Below are 20321 nucleotides of genomic sequence, written 5' to 3'. Positions count from 1 at the left end.
TTCTGAAGTTCAGACGTATTTGGAGCTCACAGCATAGCCAGGATGAACTTGGAATAATCCTGTCTCAGTGTTTTGGTGCTGGGATTATAGGTGTGAGACATCAGGCCCAGCTCTCATTAGCATTTGGTGTATGCATTGATGAGCTAGGGAATTCTGAGCATTTGAGAAAAGAAAATGAGCATGGTAGTACACATCTGTACTCCTACTGCTTGGTAAACTGAGGCAGGAGGGGTGAGAGTTCAGAGTCAACCTAGGCTGTATGAAGGCCCTGTCTCTAGAAAAAGCTATGGGAAGGAAATAGGAAGTTATCAGATGAGATGAGAAATGGAATGCAATGATTGAGATGATACATCTCAGAAGTGATACGATTTTAAGGTTTGATAGGTAAATATCAAGTCAGGAGTCAGTCATTGACTGAGGGAAGTGTTTGCAGTCCTCATGTTGCTTTGCTCAGTAAAGTGACTGTAACGCACCAGTCATGTCCATAAAACATAAGGGCCAAACATAGGTGTGCCTTACCTGAAAAAGGCCCTGGTTGACAGATTGCTTCCCTCCAGCTCGTTACACTTTTTAAGTAGCACTGTTTGAAGAAATCCTTAGGAAAGATGAGCGCGTACTTATGTGTTCTTCTAAAATGTACTTTAGGCTACAAACCAAGCATCAAAATTCAAAGACCGTCGGCTACAGATATCATGGCACAAGCCCAAGGTACCGTCTATATCTACTGAGACTGAGGAAGAAGAAGTCAAAGAAGAGGTAAAGTCAACTATTAAAATAAGATCTGAGACACAGCACTGCCTTGGTTTCTCTTTATGTCAAGTACTATGCATATAGATTAGTGTCACTTTTCTTATAGTTGGTTAGCTAAAACCACCCTAGACGTAATAACCTCTTAAAATATGAGAAATAAATTTGCCTTTTATTTTTCTCTTCTGATTAGTTTATTAAAGAGAATATTCAGCCCCACAATGTAAATTATTTCTGACTCTATAATCTTGCTTTTAAAAGAATCAAGTTTTTTTAGTTAATGAGTTTGTTCTGACTATATGGACAAGTTTACATAACAAAAGCAGGAATGTTCCCAAATTAGGAAGAAAGCACATTGATGTTATTTGTGGATATTTCTTCTGTGTCAAATTTTAGATTTTTCTAAAAGATATGGAATGTTGGTGTCATGGGAGATGTCAACGGAATAAAGTCAGTTTTGATTTTTTTTTTTTAGTTTACAGTGTACATATATATAAGTACATGTTTACACACATACACATTGACTATTATTCCTTTGCTTTTTGAGATAGGGTTTAACCCTGTGGCCCAAGCTGCCTTCAAACTCACAAAACTCCTGCCTCTGCCTCCCAAGTGCTAAGATTCCAGGCGTGTACTACCATGGCTGACTTCCACGTAACACTTTATATTCTTGGTGATATGGGAATGGAAATCTCCAATAATGTTTTTAATTTAAGCAGGATAAATAGTAATATCCATCTGTAACATGTGCTCTGGGGTGTGGGTAGGAGAAATGGGTTACAGAGTCACAGGCAGGCACGAAGCATAGTCTCTAGTCCTCCTTAGGGAGGTAGCCACACTATCAGGGCAGTTTGCAGTGTTAATAATGTTGAATGTTCCCATTACAAAGAAACAAACATCTTTGTTTTATCTGGGTTGATCAATGCACAAACAGTGTTTAAATGTGGAGATTGGGGTTGTTTGTTAGTAGCTATGTTCCTTTCCACATTTCTTCATTGGTTTGTTTGTTTGTTTGTTTGTTTGTTTGTTTTGCCCTGAAAATAAATTACGAGTAAATCTGACCTAGGTTTCTTGTTAGTCAGTTTATCAAGTGGCTGTTTTACTCTGCATTTGTGCACAACTAAGTAGATGTGTATTCTTCTCTCTTTAGGAAACAGAAACCTCAGATTTGTTTTTGCATGATGATGATGATGAAGATGAAGATGAATATGAGTCTCGTTCATGGCGAAGATGAAATTTGATGCCAGTTGTGTAATTTTTAGAAATATTGTTTAGAAGAAGAACTTTTTAGAATTATTTAAAGAAGTCAATGAGCCAAAAAATTTTTTTCTCTTCAACACAGTAGGTTTAAGGACAGCAAGTTGCTATTCAAACACATCTCATAATTGTCTATGATATCAGATCACCAAAGGCCGTGACTTACACAGTTGAGAAGATCCACAGGAGGGACTGGGTTCTCTAGAACCTTACCTTCCACACCATCTGTTTCTGCTCTTGGTGCTGGATTACAATGTAAAGACAGGGTGTTCAGAAATTTTATTTTGGATTATAAATCTGCTGATAAAAATTTCATTAAATGTCAAAATCGCCTGGAATCTCTTAACTCTTAGCTATTATGGATGGGTCGTCAGACAGCTGGAGATACTTGTAATTTAAATACCTTTCCCTTTCAAGGATGGTCTTGGAAGAAAAGTAAATTTAATTTTTTTTTGTTTTTGTTTTTGTTTTTTTTTTTTTTTACCATGGAAGAGCCCACTTTATAGTCAGTCTTTCTCAGAGTTTATGTGTGTCAAAGCTTCAGCAAAACCACCGTCTCTGTTCTCAGGAGCTGCAGAGCACGAGGGCTGGCTCCACTGCGGCCTCTCCTCACACCTGCTCGGGGCTTTGGCACTCACCTTCCGTGTTTTGATACGTGCTGAGCATCGCTTCAGTTGTTCCCCGCCCCCCTTTTTAAATAAACTTTATTTTGCCTTTTGCCCTTTTGCTCATTCCCTTGTATCTTTCTCATCCCTTTTGATTAATAAGCCTGACTTTTTGAAATAGTGATTCAGTTGGGCAATCAAGAATCAGTCATCAGTAAAAGGTTTAAACCAGCACCTTTATAAATAGGTGATGCTTTGATGGAAATAAAGTCAGAGTTTTAGGCACAGAGTTACTGGCTTCCTCCCCTTTTAAAGCTTCAGCATAGTTCTAGTTACACAAAAGGGTTAATGGGATCCGAAGTTCTTTTCCTACGTTGTAATGATGACGGTGAGGTGCTGAGGTGGGGACTAGGAGTCTGGATAAGCTAGTAATAAATGAGATTCTAACTTGACATTGATTAGATGACCTTATATTTTCATAATTTTATAGATTTTGTTGTCCATGAACATACACACACTTTAGTAGGTAGTTTCCTTTACCGTGTGCATTTTTACTGTACACTGTTCAGAGTGTCTGTTAAGTAAAATATATGTATAAATTTATGTCCTTGTGTTCTGAATGTTAGATGGAAAAGCAGAGGAGCAACACTACACTGTACTGACCCCTGGGGAAATGAAATGATTGTTGTATATAGGATGTCACTTTTTCAAGGATACACATCTGTTTTATAATATGTGTGGTGTGAAAATTTGGAACTTCCTATTGGCTTCAGAAGGTTCTTGGTGATCACTAACTATGTCAGGGTTTTGTTCCCTGAGGTAAAGAGTGTTTCTTAAAATAGAAACAGTTCACTTTAGAACCTAAACCTTCAGGACTCTAGATTTACGTAGTGACAAGGAGTTAGATCCTACCTTCTGATCATCTTTTTCCTCTTCATATTGTCCTGGAATGACCTGTCAAACACCAGGATACTTTAAAAGTTGATGTAGCTTTCCCTGTGTAGTTCCCTGTGTAGTGGTACTTCCTCTCCAGGTTAATGTTGTGTTTCCGATGACACCCAGGCTAAGCTAAGCCCATAAAGAAGGAACACATTAGAACAGGGAACCTTCAGTAAGCATCTTGCTCCTCACTTCTCCATCATCTCTTATGAAATTTTCTTGATGTTTGTGGCTCAGTCAGTATATATTTGGAAAGATTCATTGTGGTGAATATTTTGAGTCCTGACCATTTAAACGTGATAGAGGGAACAAAGGATTTATATATTTTTTGTACAAAGTTTTTTCTTAAACTGTATAATTTTGTAAATAATTTGTTTGGTTTTTTTTTCTTTTGTGTACTAAAACTACCAGCGTATAGATTTCAATAAGAATTGTTGTATTTTTGTATTTGGAGACTGAAAATGACAGTAAATTAGTGAAGCCGTAAGAAAAGTCTCAATAGACTGACAGTTGAGCAGAATGAGATTCCTTTTCATATGATTTTTTTTTAACCTTAAGATTGACATCTTTATGCACTCACTATAGAGAGAGTTGAGGATTTATTTGGCTTTTTAGTTAATGGGGGCAGAGGATGAACGAGAACGGTGCTAAAGTGAGCGAGAGATCATTTTTGATTAAGGTTTTGGGTCCTTCCGTATTCCTTAAAAATAACTAAAATTCTTTTCCAATGTGTTTAGCTCCAAAATGAATTAAAAAATATGGATTAATTATACTGTTATAAAACTTAAGGTTAGCATCAAATAGCTGAATATGTGTATGTGTGTATATATATATCTCCCTTTATCCACCAATCCCCAACTGTTAGAATTTCTCTTAAAAGTGAATTCCACACCATGACTTACTTTCTTGGCATTTTTATTTATAGAGATAACATTTAGCATTTGAGACAAATTCTGCTGTCCTAGTGTGTGTCCTAGTGCTCTGTGTAGCAGAGCAACAGTGAGAGCTGCCAGTGTGACCAGTCAGTAAGAGTTTCTAGATTTCTGCCAAGTCTAAAAAGGTTACCCCAAGGAATGCGGAATTTTTCTCAATTTCTTCTTGGAGCATTGGGAAAATGTCATCACCAGCTGAGATAGTGGAAAACAGTCCTTTTACCCTGAAAAAGATCTGTGGTGATGGATCATTATTTCACAAAGAAAAAAAAAATCATGTGAAAAGGAAGGATGTTTCCTCTTGATGTATAGTATGCCTGTATTATAGTTTTTACAAGATTGTGAACTTGTGTAATAGTATATAGGAGATATTGTTGGATTTCTAACTGTTTATACATTTAAATTCATATATGTAATGTTTGTTTTATCGATTACAATCTGAATTTCTAAGAAGCATGTTGACTTTTGCAATAAAGATGCAATATGGAATGGTTCACAATTGGGGGGAAAAGAGGAAAAAAAAAGATGAAAATATTACAAATTTAAAAGAATCTGGAAAATTTATGAACCATTCCAAAAATTATAACAATCACTAAAAGAGCTGTAATTCTGGCTTGTTCTGGAAAGAAAGAAATGTGAGTGTGAGCTTGTGTGTGAGCCCGAGTGAGTAGTGCATGTGTGTGGATGCTTTGTGTACACGAGGGCCTGCTGCTCAATACGAAGCTGCTGTCAGACTAGTTATGTTGAATAGAATCTCTCCCTCAGCAGGGTAGTCTGGACCACAGAGGAGCCAGGGCAGCGTGTGCCTGCAACTCCTGCAGCTGTGAGGTTCAAACAGTAGCTTACAGGTTGAGTCCCACCAGAGATACCAGGATTCCCAGCTCAGGGAAAGATGGAGGGAGGGGAGGGGGGAAGGGAGGGAGGGAAACTTGGAGAAAAGCATGAAAGTGCAGCTAGTAAGTAACCTTTAAAAAGTTGATTGTTTTCATTTTATGTGTATGGGTGTTCTGCCTGTATGTATGCCTGTGCACCACATGTGTTTATTGTCATAAAAGGCCGTCGGAGCTTGGAACAACTGGAGGTTAGCTGCAGCTGCCACGTGAGTGCTGAGGGTCCTTAAGAGCAGCCAGTGCTCTTAATCACTAAGCCATTCCAGGCCCCCAATTAACCTCTCATAGCCATGCTTTCGAAAGTTCATGAATAACATTTGTATCTCAGATACAAAGCACAAGCAGTTTGACAATGGTATTTATTGTAGTGCTAAAGACAGTATGCCTACCAGCAGTAGGAAGGATAGTTAGAATAGGAGAAAGAAAAGGGCCCTTCAGAAAAGATAGCTTGTCAACAAGTCTGCTGAATCTGAAGGTTTTCAGGAAAAGGCAGCACCGGGATTCCATGGTGAGGTGGCATAGGAAGTGTGTTACTTGGAGCCCTGGTAATCTCTAAGTCACTATTATAAATGCCCCTCCGAGTAGCTATGCCTGCTCTAAAGGGAACGGTCATTTTATTTTATATTTTTGACTTCAAGAAAATACTGAAAAAAATCATATTTTTATTCTTTTCAAAAAGTTAGAGGTCTATATAATGTGACTGGCAAAGGAGTTGAATGTAGACCTTTGTTTTGAATAGATCATAGATGATCCTGTGTATATGGAACTCGGGCAGACATTCTGCACATCGCTGTCTGTATCCAAGAGTAACACTTTTGCTAAAATGGAGTTTTGGTTAGCAGAGATTCCTGGTTTTCTTGGAGTGTGTTTTTTGTCCTGATTCTTACATAAATTATACTAAGGCCAAAAAACCAATTTTGTTTTTAGGTTTTGAGCCACAGATACAACCTGGTCAGAACTAATTACCATAGACAGACTGCGTGTCTGAGTTGGTTTACAGTAGGGCACATTTGTGCCACGTTGATTGCAGGACAGACAGACCAGCACTTTCTGTATTTTCTAACTTTAGGAGCTAACCGTTACTGACTCAGACTAACACTGCTATTATACGTTACAAATCACTTTCCCCTCTGATGAATTGGAGTTATGGTCAAGAGATGGTATATCAGAGGGTCATCTGCTCCTGAAGATGATCATCAGCTGTTAAAAAACAGCCAGCTTTGAGCTAAGCAGACCATCCCAGCATCCTGAGACAGGTGACCTGATATAGGTGCAGTTAAGGTCACAATAGTGTCTGATGGTTATTTTTAAGGTTTTGGTCATGGAAGTGCTTTGGTAGTCAAAGGTAAGTGTGTAAAACATTGCTTTTATGTTTGTCAGTTCCCATTTTTCAGTCTTTTAACAAATCCATTTTAACTTTGCTAAAGTCTCATAAAGCATACTGTCACTGCTTCATTCTCCCCCAGATCTCTGCTGGGAGATGTTGATACATCCAAGTTTCCATTAAAATAACCTTGCCATGTTAGTTTTGTTCCTTGCAGAGGAATGAGGCTGCCTATGTAGGCTGTTTGAGTTTATAGACTTCCCAGTCCCTGCTCTGCCTAGCCCCCCAACTAGTTGCTTGCCATGGGATTCGGTTGTTAACAATTAGAGCCTGCAGGGGGCTCCAAAGGGTAAAATTTAAGCTTGAAACAGTGGCAGCTTTCACAGCAACCCTGACTGTTCTCCAGTGTAAGCTACTCCATGTGCTCATCAGATGAAAGTTCCCAAGTCAGGGCTTACTGTGCAGTGTATACTTGCTTTCCCATTAGACAAACATTTATGTGTGGGCTGTTAAGGTCTCCAATTGTAGTTTGAAAAGCTAGCTTTTAGGGTTACATGATGACCTGTATCTTATCTTTCTCACTGTGACATCACTGATGCTATTTTGAATACTAAATGACATACATACTCTGCTTGGGAAAAATTCTGGGGTCCAAAGCTGACTTTTAGCCTCAAAGGTGAAAGGAGTTGTATAAACTTCCCACTGCTGTCACCTGAAGAGCAGGTCCTTCTCTGAGCCAAGACAGATCTGCTCCCTTTAAAAAGTTAGGTCAACACTATGTAAGGAACTACTGGAGGCCACTGTCCTTGTCCTTACAACCCTTTTCTTGGGAAGAAATGCAGTACCACTGCTCCTTAGGAAGTGAAGCCACTGCAAAGATTATCTACATATAACATGTATGTGTGTATACATGTACTTATGAGCTCCTTGAAAAACCTATGTGTTTGATTCTGAGCTAATAAATTATTTCTCTCTGAATTTAATTTTGCACTTAATTTAGAGTTTATCTTAGTCATCAGTGAGCTTTTATATTTGTGATAAAATTAGACATACTCTGGCATTGTGCAGTGGGATTTTTTTCTTCAAACAGATATTTTTAAGCCTGAGGATTATAATAGATAAACTGATATTAAAAACAACTACTTTCCCCCTCATTTTTAACATCTTAAGTCTCCTCTTTGTTTCTTTCTTTTTGCCCATTAAGATTTAAATTTTGCCTTTGATTATCAGGCACTAATTGTTCAGGATTATGAGAGGAGGTGACATTTCATGCACAGGGTCAATTGGGCTCTTTGGTCTATATGGCATTAATAGTATTTCAACTCTTGTTTTTAAACTTCTTGTCCATGAGCCAGTCGGCTTCCATGGGCAGTCAGACCTCACTTCCTTATGCTGCCGTGGTACCATGCTAGTATTTTCCATTCCTTTAAAACTTTTCAGATGGCAAGTTTGAATGCAGATTGACTCAGGGCAGAGCTGTTGTCTGCTTTCTGTGCTCACAACTGTTGAGGGAGATGTGGAGCACTTAAATCCTTGTTTAGCTTTGGGAATTCCATTTGGGAAAAGAATGAGACTTCCCCAGGCCACACGGCCTGTAGTGCTGGGACCAGGATTTGAACACCGGTTTGTCTCCAGAGCTCCAGGCTTTCACCTTTGCTCTGGGTTGCTTCCAACACAGCCAGAAGCTGCAAGTTGGTAGGATGTCACTGATCTTTATTATTAGTGTCTATCAAATACTGTCATCCTGGCTGCTGTCTCATATGCCTCAGACTGGAACCAAGGTTCCCCAGGGAACACCACCACACTTTTAGATAGCATATTTGAAGCCAGGGAAAGCAGTGTTTATTCATGCTAATTTGTGGAGAAACAGTTTAAAGTAATCATTTTCCGTGACCTCTGCAATGTACAGCCAGACAATGTGATACATTTTGCAATAATTTGGCTATATCATAACCTGCTTACTTTATTTTCAATCTTATCTTAATATTTTTCCTGTGGCAAACTGAGTTATGATAATCTCACAGTATTTCTACATTGCTTCTTTGTGTTTTTCAATATTTCTGGTGCCTTCTTTTAACCTTGGCATTTAGAAAATCAAGTTGTACATAAACTAGTCGACTTGCTTTAATGCTGCTTTCATATGGTATACTGAATTTCCTGGACAGAAAGTGCTGAGAATAGCAAAGTTCATTTATAATTATGTTTATACCAATTTTTTTTTTAAAAGAGCAATATTATTGAATGAAACCAATAGTCACACCATGGCTCTATAATTGCCCTTTACATGCCTGGCTTCTCTGTTTTAGTGCTACTTTTTTAAATCCTTGAGGATTTATACTTTTCCTTATTCTGTCGCCTAAACAATGTTTATTGAGTTGTAATTTTATGGTATAATTATCTATTGAAAGAAAGAAGAAAAGATGATGTCAACCTTAAGGAAGAAAAGACACTTTTCAGCACTTGAGAAAACTAGGCGTAATCTGAGAAAACGAATGACGTAATCAGTCCAGTGGAAGTGTGTGTGTGTGTGTGTGTGTGTGTGTGTTGTTTGTGTGTGAATATGTGTTTGTGAGCGCACACACATGTATGTGCATGTGGCTGCCAGAAGTAGACGGCAGGCATTGCTCCGTATTCCATCCCATCCCATTTTTGATGGCAGGCGTCTGCCTGTATTGTGTCCCATCTCATTTTTCAAGACAGGATCTTCACTGAAACTGGAGCTCACTGATTTGGCAAGACCAGCCTCCTGCAAGCTCCAGGGATCATCCTTCCTTGACTTCCCTGTGCAGGGAGTACAGGTAGTGCTTTTAAGGAGTGTGCCAGGGATCTAGACTCAGGTCCTCATGCCCACGCACATTGCCAATGGAGCCACCTCCCAGGCCCTAATCTCGGTAAATTCTGTGGGCCCAGGGAACATTTCCAGAATGGCACTGTTGGAAAGTCACTGAGACAGAGGAGATTCTAGCAGTATTTGCTTTCACTAGGGGAATTTTTCCTAAAAGTAAAATCAATTATGTTGTATTTTGTTACAGTGCTGTCAGTAGCTCTGCTCAAATGTGAAATTTGTGGAGGACTTAACACATAAGACTTAATTTATTATTGTAACATTTTGTTTTACATTTTAATTTCTTAATTGTAACATTTTGATTTAATTTTTTCTACCGATGACTTTAAAACACTTTTGGCTCTTCGATTTACTCAAGTCCTAATAAATTAGACATTTCCCCAGTTTAGTCATTCATGTGAAATTTATTTGGAATCCCTCAGAATGGTGTGTGGTCTCTTAAAGCCCCATGTGTGCCAAAGAAGTTTAATTCACTCTGCTTTATACTTTGAAGTAAATACTACTGATAAATCAGACAAAACAGAAGGAAACATCTTTAAACATCAGGATAAGTTATTAAAATTGACTTAAGAATACTTACATGAGGACTTTTTTATGAAAAATTTTTGTGTTGATATTTTTGGAAATCATAAACTCAGAAATGGCTGCATCGAGGCAGGGTGGGGAGGGGAGAGCTATCTGGAATATTCAGGCGTGCATGGAAAACAGCAGTGTAGAAACCATTACATAGCTGTTTGGTCTTGTGGTTTATAACCAAAGGAGTGTCTTCACCTTTGAGGTCTCATTGTTGTCACTAGCATCCCAAGTGGCTGGAATAGTTATGGTAAGTTCTGGCTGTTTTTCTCTTCACTTACACATCCTCCTAAGAACCCAAAGGAAATCTGCATGTTTGAAATAAGGAGAAAGCATAATGAGCTTCAAGTGTGTTCATTATTATCTAGTACCATTGATGGCCAGCATGGAGAGACGGGCGGGGTGGGGTGGGTGGGGCAGTTCAAATGGGCGGCATAAATAACATTAAGGAAACAGATAAGACCTTGAAGCATTCTGAACAATTCCTTTGGTAGTTGTTGAGTAAGTGACTCAGTGAAGACCCAAGAGCTAATAAAGAGCACCTCATCCATCTTTCCCTTTTATTCAGTCCAAGCTCATTCCAACAGTCAATGACTCTAAGAGTAAGTTATTGTAAAAGCTACATTATTTTATCAGGAGACTTTATTGTGATTTTTGCTTCTTGAAGTATGCGCCAGTGTGTGTGTGTGTGTGTGTGTGTGTGTGTGTGTGTGTGTGTAGTACTTTTAATGTCAGTATACTCTGAGAGGAGTGGCAAGCAGCACTCCGAGAGCCACAGACCAAGGCCAGGCAGCTCATCACCTGCTATATAAGGCACTGGATTGTCAATAGCTCCCCAGCCTGGTGGTCAAAGTCTTATTTATCATTACATAGATTGTGTGACTCACTCTGCCAAATACTTCTCAAACACCTGGAATGGTTTCGGCAACCCTGTGAGATACATTAGTCTGTTTTTGACTTTTTTATTCTATAAGAGAAAAACTACAGCATAGAGAGGTTGTGTAGCTCAGAGCCTCACAGCAGAGCAGACGGTGGAAACCACTTTCTGCCTAATGTCAGACTAGGGCTGTGGCCAGGGCTGCTGACTCAGGCAAGACGGGCAGTTTTTAAATTAATCTTTTATTAAAATTTCTAGGTGTTTTCCTTTTTAAACATTGAAATCAAATTGTATTACTTCCCTTCCTCTCACTCCTAGCTGCCCTTCCTCAAATATTTCTGATGTTCTCCTTTCTCAAGGTGATGGTCTTTTTGATTATTTCTGTTACATATGTATATTCATATATATGTACATATGAATGTATATGCTGAGTTTGTTTTTGTTTGTTTCAAGGCCTACCACTCTACATTGGACAACTAATGAGGGGCTCATCCCTGAGAGAGGGGATTTGTCCAACAGTCATTAGTTGCCTACAGTTCTCTGTGTAGGGGTGGGAGCTGTGAAATGTGCCCCATTTCTAGGAGAGGCTGCTTCACTGGGGACTTCTGCTATTCTGACTCTGAGTCTGTCTTCTCTGTGATGTCCTGAGTTGTAGATGTCGATGTAGCCGTTGAGGCTGGGCTCCCTATGTGGGTCTCTGCATTTTATCTAGTTGTGAATTCCTGTGATTGTCTCCGTTTTCTGTAAAGAAAGGCTTCTTTGATGGGGGTAGGGGGTAGCTACAGTTACTTGTGGTTGATAAGGCTAAGATTTAGTATGCAGTAAGAATTCTGCTGATCTAATGAAGTGGTGGTAGATTCTTTTCTAAGGTCCATGACTATACTGACCCCCAAGGAAGCTGGGTAAGGTTTCCAGTTCAAAGCATGATTTCCCTCCTGTTGAAAGGACCTTGAATCCAGTCAAACAGCTGTTGGTTGCCCCCAACATGTTAGTGCCACTTTATGATCTCTTGCATGCTGTAATTGCCGATGTTCATAGGTGTTGCACCTGGGTAGAACTGCTTCATTGTCACTTCTCTTGACATAGTATTTTCTGGAACCATGGAAATTAGACCGAAGGAAAGATGCTTTGAGGTCAGATCCAGCTCAAATCTGATCCCTGTACTCTAATGTGTTGTGATGAGCATGTAATGTTAGTAGCTGTTAAGTGTTCCCAGGATTGCAGTAAGCATTGAATAAGTTGATATCACTGAAAATGCTCTGGAAACAGCATTGCTGTTAGTAGATCCAAGCTTTGTCATATTGTCCAAATAGAGCTGTTTTCAACTATAATTGAATTTCCTACCCCCTTCGTTAAACTGTGTAGCATCAATTAGTGAGTGTTAGTAACCTTGGAGGAAGACAAGACTTTGTGCCTAAGCTTGTGACTGTAGCTGTCTTTTGCTACTTTGTGGGTTCTTCCTTCCACCCTTCTCTGCCCCTTTTCCTCCCTTTCAGCCCCCTTGAACTAGATAGGAGAGAAAAAAGGGACAGAGGGAAAGAGGTGACATGATCAGTAGACTACTTCCTGCTGATCAGCGGAGTCAAGTTCCTTGGGGTTAGTTTGATCTTCACCATCAGGATATCTAATTTCTTCTTCTTTGCTCAAGATTACTTAGCAAACCTTGACCAACAGCAACCAACCAATAACCCACCCTGCCTCTTACCGCCCCCCCCCCAGTGTTTATATACCCCCTGAAAAGTCCCCAGAATTCCAAATGTCATACAGTCGCAGAGACTACCTGGCACCCCTGCTAGAGCACGAGGCAAACCACAATCAGCTGCTGACAATTCAAAACAGCCCCTTAACTCACGGGGGATTAAAACAAAAACATATTCTTATAATATTTCTGTACTTTTGAAAGATACCAAAATGCCAAGATTGCCACTACTCGTGACTCTTTCTAAAGGCATCATGGGAATTAATAGACCTCCAGGGATGAGCTCCCTTATTAGTTGTCGAATTTCCACTTAGACCTCAGCCACTGGAAGTGCACATTACCTGTAGCCACAAAGTAAGGCAAATCCAGCATATTTGGACAGTCTTCTGAGCCAGCTGACATGATGGAGGGCACATCCTCTTCTTACTGTTCCCTTTTGCCAGTTTTCCTTTTCCTTCCTTCCTTCTTTCCTTCCTTCCTTCCTTCCTTCCTTCCTTCCTTCCTTCCTTCCTTCCTTTCTTTCTTTCTTTCTTTCTTTCTTTCTTTCTTTCTTTCTTTCTTTCTTTCTTTCTTTCTTTCTTTCTTTCTTTCTTTCTTTCTTTCTTTTGTTTCTTGGATTTGGTTTTTTCTAGACAGGGTTTCTCTGTATAGCCCTGGCTGTCCTGGAACTCACTCTGTAGACCAGGCTGGCCTCAAAATGGCCAGAAATCTGCCTGTTTCTGCCTCTGCCTCCCAAAGTGCTGGGATTACAGGCGTGCGCCACCACCACCTGCCCCGCTTTGCTTATCCTTTCTAACAACATAATACTTCCCACCCCGGAGACCTGATCAGAGACCCCTACAGGCTGCTCCACTGTGTGTCCCCAGAACCTGCTCCTGATAAACCTTTCATTTAGTCCATCTCTTAGTCATGTAGGCTATATTTTTCCCTGACCTTAACCGACAGTTCTTTGTTTTGCTGTGGGAAGACTGAATCTGCCTCTGAGCTCTGCTCCTAGGTTCTTGCCCAAGCCATTCTTATTTAAGGTATATATATTTGTGTGTAAAAAGTCAGTGAATTGTGCTTTGGGATGTGACCCGAGGAAGACAACTGAAATGAAAAAGTTCATTAACCTATTTTCCTAGGAAGTAGATCTGTTTGGGGGATACTAGAATAGCTACTGAGCAGATACTACAAAGTCTACGAAATAGATGGCACGAGTCATCCATGGGCTGTGTTTCTGAATACATTGCAGAAAAGCATATACAAACAAGCTAGGGAGGAGGAACTGCTGGGGAGGTGTCTCAGTGGGCAGAGTGCTTGCAGTGGAAACATGAGGACCTGGAGCTCAGATCCCCAGTACCCACATAAAAAACTGGCCAAGTGAGTTATCAGCCTGTATCCCCAACATTTCAGGGAGAGGAGACAAAGAGAGGCAGATCTCCAATGCCAGAGGCTTCCTAGCAGCCAGGCTAGCCTAAACATAGGGCTCCAGGCTCTGAGAAACCTATCTCAAATAAAATGGAGAAGACATAGAGGAAGACACCTGACATTGACCTCTGGCCTCTGCATGTGCATGCACAGGCACACACATGTGCAGAACACATACATGGCACACTCAAATAAATTGGGAGGTTCTCTAGTGAACACTGGCTGATCTTCAAGTTCATTTTCTAGGTCTGCAACTGTCTGTGACTTCTCCAAGGGTATCTAATCCCCTCTTTCATGCCCCGTTCCTTGTGCATCAGGCACACGTGATGCCCAGATACACATGCGGGCAAAAGGCACATAAAAGTAAATGAGTAGAATTTAAAAATTGGTGCTTCGGCTATTTCACAACTTTAATAAAATTATCCACAGATCTGTGAAAAGTAACCAGGTTAATAAAAGTATAAACGATTCAGGTAGAGTTCAGTTGAGAAGTTGCTTGCATGGGGACCTGAGTTTGATCCTCAAAGCCCAGGCCGAAAGTGAGCTGGGAATGGTATAATCTCAGCTCTGGGGACACAGAGAGGTGGATCCCTGCTCTCGGTGATCAGCTAGCTCAGCCTAATCAGTGAGACCCAGGTCCCAATAATTTTGTCTAAAAAACAAAAGCAGTCCTAAGGAACCACACCTGATGTCGTCTCTTGGCCACCAGTGGGAGATAAAGTACATATTGTGTCCTGAAATGATGCTTCATCCAGCTTCCCTTTCATTAAAAATATACCACATATCTGCGGCGACTAAAGTCAGATGTTTGCTTCCATGATCTGGCTTCTATCCCTGCGCATCTGTAAGACATTACTTCTATATACAACTCTGAGTTTTTTGGGTCTTTTTCGAGACAGGGTTTCTCTGTGTAGCCCTGGCTATCCTGGAACTCACTATGTAGACCAGGTTGGCCTCGAACTCAGAAATCCTCCTGCCTCTGCCTCCCAGAGTGCTAGGATTACAGGTGTGCACCACCACAGCCTGGCTCTAAGTATTTTTTTTTTTTAACTCATTTTCTGTAGGAAGGGATTTTCTTTAGGAAGAAAAGGTTGTGATAGCATGACTCCCTCAGGGGACTGTGCTTCATTCCCGCCAGGAATGGGCAGTAACCTGTGGCCTCCACTACGTGCAGCCCAAAAGTCTTACTCCTACAGGAAAAGGCAAGCCAGCTTCTAAGAGATGCAGTGCTTCTGTGGGCTGCAAACCTCATGACTTTCAAGTTGTTACAGCATTTTCTGCTGTGGGGTCACAGACTTCTTGAGAGATGGGAGCTCTCTTCATGTCAGAAAAGATAATTTGGCATTGCTATGCTATTCGTGGAAATGATGTGGGAAAACACTGGACAGTTTATAAAGATCTTACCACCGCTGCCTGCATCAGGAACAAGAGTCACTGTCACATGTTTCAGGATTGTATTAAACCCATGACGAGCAGAGAGGACAGACACATCCTGGCCATTCCCCCCCATAAGTGTTGATTTTAAATAATCAGCAGCTCACATTTTTAGTAGAATCATCTCCCTCCAAGCAATCAGAAGTTTGGCAAGGCTGGAAAAAGAGAGGAATTCTGGAATAGCTGTTTAATTTTCTTCCTTTCTTCCGCTATCTGGTTTAATACCTTAAGACTGTCTGCAGATAGTTCAGTGATGGATGCCATTCTAGATGTTGCTCTTTAGAGGTGATGGTGTCTGTCTCAGAGTAAAAATACCAGAACAGACGTGCATGAGATCAAGGATGTGAAAAGTAGTCTGGAAACTGTGATTCTGAACATGTTGCGCAGGCAAACTCTAGCACTGCTGCCGTGTGGCCCCGGCCCATAGTGACATCACCATCTATGGTAGTAATCAAAACAACTCTTTATTGTTGCAACATTTTATGGCTTATAAAAAGTGAAAGTGTGTGCTTTTACAAGTGGCGTGGTACTAAGTATTTTCTGGAAATAAGAACGGACCCTTCATGAGTGGGAAGACCTGGACACAGTTATGCCCTATATATAGCGGAGCATCTCTGAACTTAGTTGCTCTGTGCACAGAAAATGGCACTATTGCGTGGCTTTCCTGGCTTTTCATGTGTATAATAAAACACAGCAACAACACAAGGCTCTTCTGCCCCAGCTCGTTGCTGCCAGCACAGCTAAGGCTTCCTCAGACCTTGGATGATTTCTCCAGATTTCGGACACCTGAGCTCATGGGCTACCTGGTTTTGCATAACAGATTCTCTTTTCTTTGGGGCATCCATATTTTAATTTCACAACCTAGCAGCTGCTCCAGGATTCCTTGATTCATTCATTCATTGGAGGGTTTGTACACACAGTAGACAGAAAGCAGAGGGCAACTGGATACTGAAGGAATTTATAGTGCTGTGCTTGCTCTGCTTTGTTTAACAGCTTTGAGTGCCTTTGGGCCCTTGGCTGAAGCTGATTGTGGAGAGAGTGGGGTCCTGCTGGGGGATGTTCTTGATGGAAAGAAGATTGTCATTACTGTCCATGGAAGAGCATGCTGGAAGTCTGTCCCTGCCCCGCTTGGTGTGGCTGGCATAATCATGTGAACAGCACATCGACATGACCAGCTCCTGAGCCTAACACTGCCCCTCCCCCCTTTCCTTTCAGGTAAGCAGAGGAATAGTTTAACAACTCTCTTAAACAGCCCAAGGATGGCACTCCCTATAGAGCTCCGAGCAGCACACAGGTTCATACACCAATAGAAGTGCCTTCCTGTCACCCTCTGTGAGAAAGCGTTAGAACGTACAGGCAGAGTGAGCCCTCTGGAGGGGATCACCTCGCATCTACCCTCTTGTATGGCAGCTGATGTTTGTTAGTGAAATTCTTCAGATCAAATCCTCTGTGACACAGGATGCTGACTTACTACCTTTGAGCAGACTGTATACCAAACTGTATTCCTGGAGCTAACTGTACACCAAAGGGGGCCTAGACAGCATCTGAAGCCGGTAGTGGTGCCCAGCACTGAGGATGCTTGAGCAGTCGTCCTGGATAAGCCCCTCCCCCTGCCCCCATTTCTCTATCCCTTCCTTCCTCTCCCTCCTCCCCTACTCCTTCTCCCTCCTCCCCTCCTCCTTCTCTTCCCTCCTCTCTCTATGCATGTATATACATACATACTGGGCCTCCCTATGCATCCATACTATGAAAGAGATTAGAAAATACTAGTGATATGTCATTTAGCAGGCAGGATACAGGTAGTATTCCCATCAGGCGGCAAGCACACATTTATTGTGGCATTTTGTATATAAGTTCTGAGTGCCTATAGCCATATCACTCTGAACACACCTGATCTAAGCAGCTAAGCAGGGACTGCTTTGCTGGGGGGGAATCTTAAGATTTGAGTGCCAGCCTGAGAGGGAGTTAATTCCCAGTCTCCAATGAGGGCTGGGAGCCAAAAATGTGGGAAAAGGAAAAAGTTAGAACCTGTAGAACCCCAGTCTGGTCTCCATGCTGGTAACAACCAACCCACAAATCTTTCTGGGACACGAGAGGACATATGCTCTATCCAGGATGGTGACAAGCATCATTACTAGGACCAAGAGTGAAGAGGAAGGTGGGGTCTGTCACTGTCATCCCACCATGGAAGCTACCACAGTGAGCCTGTGTCAAATGCCCAGCATTATTCTACTGAGTAACTGCAGAAATACTGTCTTCATAGCACGCCGACTCCTTGTACTGCGTGGGTCCCAGAACTCAGACTCTGCATAATGAGGTAGTAAAGAAACGGCTAACACACAGACACTCGTACAGAGAAGCTGGCATCAAGTAGCCTGGGCTCTCTAATGGAGAAGGTGCAGCACTCTGGGAGCTCACCGTGTTTATTATACACCATAGAATAAGGAGGCAGGGTTATTACATACAGATAAACAAGGAGGCAGGACAATTACAGACAGTTGATTAAGAGGCGTGTTTAGCTTCCTTGGTAGAAGCAGTCTTGCAGGAAGGAGAGCAATCTTCAGGCTCTAAACACGAGGAAAGCTACTCTGGATGTTTTCTGCACATATGATCAACATTCAGACCTGGACTCAAGAAAGACATTGCCGGGCCTGTGATCTTTACCTGGAGCAGGCTTTGCCGCTCCCATGGGGTTGTGGTGTTGGTGTCTTTGATACGGCCAACAATACACATTCACTAAGGACTTTACTCCCTACAACAATTCCCAACAAACCTCGCCCATAACTGGGATACCCTAAGAACTCATTTTGTAATGCCTCGACGTAGCTACTCCTATAAGCCCACACTGCCAATGAAATTGATGCCTGGTGGCATCCCATAGTTAGCTACCAGCAGAGTCGGGGACAAGCCCAGGGAGCTGAGTTCTAGGAAGTGGCAGCCTCTCCTCCTGCATGTACATGAACTAACTCATACCATTTCCAAAACTTAAAAAAATAAATAAATAAATAAAGGCCAAATTTATGAGGGCAAAAGTGAAGGTTGAGATAATTTTGGATTTGTATGAAATGATTTTAAAAGTCTTCAATGTTACTGTACATTTAACACGTGTGGGAAGTGGAAGGCTGCTTTCATGTGGTTCTCAGAACCGGATGCCTTTTAAATGTTGTCAAAAGGAGGAATCTAACTCTTTCCATCTCCAAACATTAGTTTCAGCCTCCATAAACTCTTCTCCTGATTTTAGTGATGTATACATGGGCAAAGTACTGAAGCAGGCTAATTAATTAATTAATTAACTTTGCGTGCATTTGGGTACACGAGTGGAGATAAGAGGATAACTCAAGAGTCAGTTTTCTTCTACCTCACAGGTTTGAGGGATCAAACTCAGGTCATCAGGCTCAGAGCAGCAAGCTCCTTTAGCCGATGAGCCCTCTCGCCAGCCTTTGACACAGGGTTTCCATACACAGCCTGAACTCCTACTTCAGCCTCCTAAGTGATGATATTATAGGAGTGTCTTACCAATTTTGCCTTAACATAATATTTTATATAATGATAAACATGAGAACCATTTTATTGTGCCTTATAGTTTAAATAGTGTCTTGGGCGCAGTGACGCCTTCGCCGCGTTTCCTGTCATTGCCACACACACACACACATTTTTTTCCTGTTTGTGCCTCTTTCATCCACATTGTATTCTTTATGAAGACACATCTGCTTAGCTTTGGTGATTAGTGGAAACATTAGCAGACCTACTGTTTTAGAGTGTAAATAATTAATGACTGCTCCTGATTAATTTCTTCTGAGGCTGACTCTTGTTAGACTAGAGTTAGATATATTTCTTGAATTAAGAGGGGATATAAAGATGGGGACTCCACTTATTTTGAAAATAGGCCATTTACTTTTGAGGAAAAATTGTGGCATCTGGGTCCATTAGTGACAAGAAGAGCAAACCCGTGTCACTGACTGGCAATACATGACATTGGTTTCCTAAGGTCCTTTTATTACAAGGCATCTCTTTGACAATATGTTTCCCTTTTTTCAAAAGTTTAATTTATTTATTTTATTTTATTTTATTATTTTTTTTCTTTCTTTGAGACAAGCTTTCTCTGTATAGCCTGGCTATCCTGGACCTCACTCATTCTGTAGACCAGGCTGTACTCCAACTCAGAGATCCTCCTCCCTCTGCCTCCTGAGTGCTGGGATTAAAGGCATGGGCCACCGCAGCCTGGCTATTTATTTATTTATATTTTACTTTTGAGACAAGGTCTTGCTACACAGCCCAGGTGATCTCCTGTCGCAGTTTTCCGAGTGATGGGGTCACAGCCACCACACTCAGCTTGCAAGCCTTCCTGTTCATCAGACAGATCCCAAACCCAGGGCTCCCTCCCAGCCCCTGCTGTCCTCCTGACTCACATCACACCCTTCTCCATGCCTACAAAGGGCTCCTCTGGGCTGATCCTCACACAGCGCAGCTTTCGTCCTTTCTAGTTGTTAGTCCTTCCGTTTGTTAAAATATGTCTCGTATAAATAAGCTGTCCCAGTTAATGAATAGGCAATAAAAGCACAGGTTCTGAGGCAAATAGCCCAGTGAAATACTTGCTTCCCGAGGCACTAGCCTGATGAACAGACGTCCTCCAGGGGATAAGAAGTGGACATCAGCGTGTTTGCTTCTGATGCTCTCAACTGACAGATCTTATCCCTCCTCCCCCGTCTCCCGGTTTTTTTCCTTCGGTCTTTCAAGAACCTTGGGAAACTTCAGCCTCACTCTAAGCTGGGCCGTGCTTTACCCAGCA

At 41.4% G+C, this 20321-nt stretch overlaps 1 protein-coding gene across 2 annotated transcripts in view; it reads left to right on the top strand.

The window, feature by feature from the left end:
• Rbm27 (RNA binding motif protein 27) overlaps positions 1-2722 on the top strand; it is a 60750-nt gene extending 58028 nt beyond the window's left edge. For both annotated transcript variants that reach the window (XM_052155268.1, XM_052155269.1), the window contains 2 exons: positions 646-756; positions 1898-2722. In XM_052155268.1, coding sequence (XP_052011228.1) covers positions 646-756; positions 1898-1981 — 195 coding nt within the window. In that variant the 3' untranslated portion in view covers positions 1982-2722. The remainder of the gene's footprint in view (positions 1-645; positions 757-1897) is intronic.
• Positions 2723-20321: the final 17599 nt, after the last annotated feature.

This window comes from Apodemus sylvaticus, chromosome 13 (genome assembly GCF_947179515.1).
Source record: "Apodemus sylvaticus chromosome 13, mApoSyl1.1, whole genome shotgun sequence".
NCBI lineage: Eukaryota > Metazoa > Chordata > Mammalia > Rodentia > Muridae > Apodemus > Apodemus sylvaticus.
This window is presented reverse-complemented; position numbering and strand designations above follow the sequence as displayed.